This window comes from Arvicola amphibius, chromosome 14 (assembly GCF_903992535.2).
Source record: "Arvicola amphibius chromosome 14, mArvAmp1.2, whole genome shotgun sequence".
NCBI classification, from domain to species: Eukaryota; Metazoa; Chordata; class Mammalia; order Rodentia; family Cricetidae; genus Arvicola; species Arvicola amphibius.
In genome coordinates this window covers 10104861-10110860 of record NC_052060.1, presented here as the reverse complement: position 1 = coordinate 10110860, position 6000 = coordinate 10104861, and the positions used below count along the sequence as shown (strand labels likewise).

General features: G+C 51.3%; 1 protein-coding gene across 1 annotated transcript in view; it reads left to right on the top strand.

The window, feature by feature from the left end:
- Positions 1-598: 598 nt before the first annotated feature.
- The window catches only part of Phgdh (phosphoglycerate dehydrogenase), a 28109-nt gene continuing 22707 nt past the window's right edge, over positions 599-6000 (top strand). Inside the window, exon 1 of the mRNA XM_038311047.2 lies at positions 599-850. Coding sequence (XP_038166975.1) covers positions 713-850 — 138 coding nt within the window. The 5' untranslated portion in view covers positions 599-712. The remainder of the gene's footprint in view (positions 851-6000) is intronic.

The window sequence follows — 6000 nt, the reverse complement described above, 5'->3', positions numbered from 1 at the left end:
CAGACTGTGTTAGCCTACCAGATGTATCGCATTACCTTTTAATGTCTAACATTGCTCCCGGACTTTAAAGGGAAAAAAAAATGCTTAAAAGGGCTCCGGCAAGGCCAAATCAACAGTTCAATTCCCCGAGTCCACGTGGTGGAAGGCAAGAACCAACTGTCAAAAGTTGTCCTCTGAACTCTTCATGTACACACACACACACACACACACACACACACACACTAATCTCACAGCGTGTGTGTGTGTGTGTGTGTTGCCGGGAATTGAACCCCTGGCCTTGCACATGCTAATTATGCTTAACTACAGAGCTATAAATACCCAGAGTAGTGAATGGGCCCTTAGTTCTCTTGGGGAGACCTCGTAGTTCTCCGTTTACTTCAGATATAAATCAGCTAGTCAGCGTAAATCATGCGTGTTAAAGCTAACCGGGTGCAGGTAAGAGATTCGCTGTTACAGAAATTAGTCAGGGAAAGATTTAAAAAAAAAAAAAAAAAAAAATGTGGGCGGTTCTGCCCGGGGAGGCGGAGTCGGCAGAGTTTAAGCATTTCTGACCAATCAAAAGGAGACCATTGGCGCGTGGGGGTGGGTAAAGGGGGGGAGCGGAAGATCGAGAACCCTGCCCAATCACCAGAGGCAGAGCCCTCCCGGCAGCTTCTTGACCTAAGTGCTTTTGCCCACCCAGAGCAACTGATTCCGAGGCCTCGCTCCAGCAATGGCCTTCGCAAATCTGCGCAAAGTGCTCATCAGTGACAGCCTGGACCCCTGCTGCCGGAAGATCCTGCAAGATGGAGGGCTTCAGGTAGTGGAGAAGCAGAACTTGAGCAAGGAGGAGCTGATAGCGGAGTTGCAGGTAAGGCGAGCCGGAGACGAGCAAAGTCACCGGGCATCTTGATGGTCAAGCCGGCTGACCTCACGGGTGCCAGGGCTGTCCTCCCTGTCATATCTGTTGGTTCCGAGGCTTTCAGAGATTGGGAACCAGCAGAGGGAGGGAGGGAGGGAGGCGAAGAGGAATGAAACGGCCCGGGGCTGCAAGATGCAAACTTTGCGTGCTGTTTGCAACCGCGTGTTTCTCGCCGGCGCTGCAAAGTACAGCTGCTCCCATCTGGTACCGCGGGATGCCAGAACCGCTCCGGAGCCTTCGTGCCCCGCGGCCCAGGCTGCGGGCTCCCGGCTCGGGGTGCTGCACGCGGAGACTCGTGCATGGGGACCCTTCCCCCCCGCCCGGGGCAGGCCGCTGGGGTGGGGGCAGGGGTCGCTGGCTATGCCAGTGCCCGTCCCGTGGCATCTGTGGCAGCGAACTCGTACCGCCTTTCGTCTGATGCAAGACCTTGGCGCGCTTTCTGGGGCTCTGGGCCTCCGGGGAGCGCTCGCGGGATTCGGGGCGGGCCGGGGGAGCAACCAGAGCCCCGTGCCGCCCACGCGGCCGCCCGCCTGGCGTCTGCCTCCACAGTCGGCTTCATAGCCGATCAGCACCTACTTCATTTCATCAGAATCTCGTCCCATGCACCATCGCGAAGGGTTAACTTCTACCCAGTCTTCGGAACAAACCTTAATCCTTGTAATTTAGTTTTTCCCTTACTTGAAAGAAGGCTTTGCTAAATTGGGTGACGTTGCTCAGATTTAGAGAGCTTATTTTGGGAGCGCCTTACTCCAGTTTCTGCCTTTCCATCCAGGTATGCTGTCTCCTTCGCTGCCTCTCAGCTGTCCTGCCCCACGCCCCAAGTTCCACGTGCTCCGTTCAGGGCCTGCAGCCAGAGCGAATGTACGCCTCCTCTTGGGCAGGCTGAGAGGCCTTAAACCGCAGAGACCACGCGGGGTTGTTCTGGCTGCCCTGGAAACTGAGCTGCCCCGCCTCCAATCCCCTTCCTCTGTTGAGCTGTTATCCAAGCGCCTGCCCAGCAGCGGACCTATTCGCATACTTTTCTGGTCCTGGTCCTTAAGAAACTTGCAGGAGTCTAGGCCTGGTGGCACACAGCTGTAACCCCAACACTTGGGAAGCCTAGGGACGGAGGAGGCTCCTCAAGTAGGATCTGCTGGGCTGCCTGAGACCCTGTCTCAAAAACAACCAAAAAAAAAAAAAAATGACAAAGAGCTGGCTGGCTCATGCCTAGCATGAAGGAGGCTGAGTCGGAAGCATCTCTGTGAGTTCGAGGCCAGCCTGGGCTGCAGAATGAGCCCGTGTCTGGAAAGCATACCGAGAAAAGGAAAGGTAGTAGGTTTCTTGGCCAGCAGGGCCCAACACTGAGACAGCTGCTCAGGTGACCGTTTTGAGACAAGCGGTGGCACCTGCTGTAATGGAAAGTGCAGGAGAAGGGACTTGCTTGGGACTGTATGGGTGGGCATGGCTCAGGATGCGACTCTTAAGAGTGTGTAGTGTGAATGGAGCAATTATATAGGCTCATCCTTCTCACCTGGTGTCAGTGACCTTGGCTCAACATCTAAGCAGCGGCCAGGAAGGCTGTGGAAAGGCTTTCAGGAAACCATTGGCTGCTCTTGGAAGGCTTTGCTGTTTTCCAGAGGCAGTGAGAAATGTTATAGCCAATAAAGCGGCAGGAATTGGGGGGGGGGGGGTGATGGGGCAGGGGCAGGCCAGGCCTCACCAAAAACGTGGAAGCTTGGTAGCGGGAGTATGGTGCTAAAAATGCAGGGTGCTTTCAAGCAATGGAGATACTTACCAGGCAGGAAGAGGTGGGTGCCCCGGGAAGAGCGCTTAGCCGGCAGTCTGCCTCGGCAAAATACCCAGTTCAGAGTGCCAACCAATTTTGGCTACCTAGAAGAAGGACCCTCACTTCCACCCTCCCTCCTCACTTTATCACCTCCTGGCAGTGTCTCCTGCCCTCCCCCATCGTAATCTTGGCAGTGAGAAGCAAGGGTTAGCCCCTTCGCTGGAGCTGGCACATCCTGGGCAGGCTGTTTGCCCTCCACCCAAGCAGGAGGACCAGTCTCTCTCTCCCCTAGTGATAATCTGCCAGTCGTCAAATCACAGCACAGCGGGGCACTGAGTTTCCTAAGTCATGCTCAGCCTTGTAGAAAACAATACAGACACCAATGCTGGTAGTGTCCTCTTCATATATGGGTATCAGACACGTGTGTATGTGAATATATGAACATAAAGACACAGATTAGAGGTTGGCTTCTCTTTTTTATAAAGATAACATTATTATTTTGATGGGGAATCTTTTTTTTTTTTTTTTTTAATCTTTTAGCTAGCCTGGTTATTTCCCGAATCGAGTTAACGTCAACATTATTTGAGACAGGGTCTCACAGTGTGTGTGTGTGTGTGTGCGTGCGCGCGCATGTGCGTATTGCACATGCATACAACTGAGTCCTTTGTAAATGGTTAATTTTTAGCTGGGTGTCAGTGAAACACAGTGTGCTCTGGCTGTGGTGAGCGTGCCTGTGTAATCCTCCCACACTTGAGAAGCCGGAACATCAGGATTGCTGCAAGACCATCTCAAAAAAAAAAAAAAAAGAAAAGGAAGGAAGGAAGGAAGGAAGGAAGGAAGGAAGAAAGAAAGAAAGAAAGAAAGAAAGAAAGAAAGAAAGAAAGAAAGAAAGGGAATAAGGGGGTGGCAAAGGGTAATGGTTCCTGCATTTAATTAATCCCTGCACTCAGAAGGCAGGGCAGGTGGATCTCTGTGCTCCAGGCCAGCCTGGGCAACCTGTATTCCCTACAACCCAACAGGGGAATCACCTGGAGAGCTGCTGTACCCTATGCACTAAGTGGTAACAATAATAGAATTACCCACAAGGCCAAGCCCATTCTCCTGGGAAAGGAAGCTTGTGTGAACTTGAAGAAAGGGAGTGGGGCTAGGTTTCCACTGAGTTAGCATCGTTTTTGTTTTGTTTTTTTTTTTTTCTTTTTTTTCTGGGATAGCCATAAATCAAGCAGACCAGTGTTTCCTAGGGCTAAAGCCTGGGAGTGACGAAATGTGTAGGCAAATGTGGAGCATGCTCATTCCAGTGAAATGCAGGCAAAGAGCCATGGAGGCGCTTGTATTGGTGCTTGCATTCCCAGTTGGCGAGTGTCAGAGAGGAAAGAGCAGACACTGGGATGGGGGGATGGGTAGGAGGATTTGATTTTGAGAGCCTTGACCTTACATTCTGCCCCTTCCAGTGTTGGAGCCCTGGGGTAGAGTCCTGGATTACAGGCGTGCATCACGCATGAAGGAAAGCATTCTAAGCCAGCACTTTACTAGGAGTTCTCTTAGGTGTGAACCTTGGGGGTTGTCCAGTAGTTTGTACAGTAGAAGAGGGAGGAGCACCCTGGAGGGATCTTTGAGGGTTGAGCTATGGTCCTAGGGAAGGGTCGATGGTGTTCAGGAGTACGGGGGGTTGAGCACTTAGCACAAGATGGGTTGACTGGTGGCCTCCCTATGTTTGTACTGAATGAGCCAAAGAAATGGCTTCTGGCTGATGTTGTAGGAGGCAAACTCTGACCAGTGTTGGCTCTGATGTAGATTCTGGGCTCTTGGGACATGCCAGCTTTGGATGCACATGTGTGCCAGTTCTACCAGAGAAGCTTCTGGTTCATCAGAGCCAAAAGCTGGCTGGCACAGGGTGATGGCCCCACAGAACAGACCCAGCCAGCGAGAAGAGAGCATTGTTGCTCTCCTTGTCCTTGGGGGCTGTCAGAGAAAGTGGACCACTGGGACCCCTACATCCTCTGCAGAGGTGGTCCTCAATTTGGGGCTGCCTTGGAGGGAATACTGAAGCGGGGGGGGGGGGGGTGAATGGTTGGGCAGGTTACCTTGAACAGGGCAGGGCCTGGGTTTGGGATCACAGAAAAGACAATGGGTAGGAAGGTTATGACTCCTTGGGTGGTCTGTGCCCCGCTTGCTCCATATCTCTGCATATCAGTTGAATTTGGACCCTTCTCCCAGGGTTGGCCAGTTCCAGGGCAGGTTTAATAATTTGGTGTGTTAGCAATTACCTAAAATGTGCTTGCTGACTGCAGAGGAGGCTAAGCCTCCAGCCGCTGCCCAGCTGCCCTCTGCAAAGTGCACAGCGTTCACCCTGCTATCCCCACATGCTCACCGACAGGGAGTGGTCAGTTTTCTCTTTACCAATAGGAAACCCGAAATGAATATTCCAAATTTTGCTTTTATGTGTATTTTATTTTGCCTGATTGTATGGCTGTGGACTATGTGGGTGCCCTAGTGCCTGAGGAGGCCAGGAAAGGGCATTGGATCCTTGGGAACTGGAGTCACAGATGTTTGTGAGCCATTACATAGGTTCTGGGAATGGAATCCAGGTCCTCTGGAAGAGCAGCCAATATTCTTAACCGCTGAGCCATCTCTCCAGCCACATGAAATGAACTTTTAAAATTCACCTTTTTTTTCTCTCTTGAGACGGGGCTTCACCAAGTGCCTGCTCAATTTACAATTTTTTGTTTAAAAGTTTTATTTTTCTATCTCTGTCTCCCTGTGTAGGTGAGATTGGAGGTGCCGAGTGGGGGAGGGGCAGGCAGGGGGCAACCTTCAGAGGTCAGTTTTTTCCTCCCAGCAAGGGACCTGGGTGCAGGATCCCAAGATTGCCCAGCAGGCATTTTTTTCCAGCTAAGCTCCTGTTTGGTTCTTCTACTGTCAGGATCTCACACTGTAGCCCAGCCTAGTCTCAGATCTGTGGCAATCTTCAGGCTCCCGTATGCGAGACTTGTCAAGCAAAACCCCAGCGGCTAGGCTTGGCTTCGCTCCCCATACGCTCAGGCAGGCATTGTCAGGTCTTTGCACGGGTCTACATTGCCAGCCTGAAGGCACGTGGTAATGTTCGGTGGTGCTGCATTGGATTTTCTTCCCATGTCAAGACCACTGTCTTTCATTCTTTTTATGAGACATTTTTCCATATAGAGGTTTATATTTAGAATATGGCCATGATCTTACAGTTTCTGAATGTGTGTCTTTTTTTTTTTAAATAGAAGACTCTGTCATCCCAAGAGCTTAAGAAAACCCAGTATACACTTTGCTCCAGTGTTTTATTTTAAATTTCTTTAGTTCATTT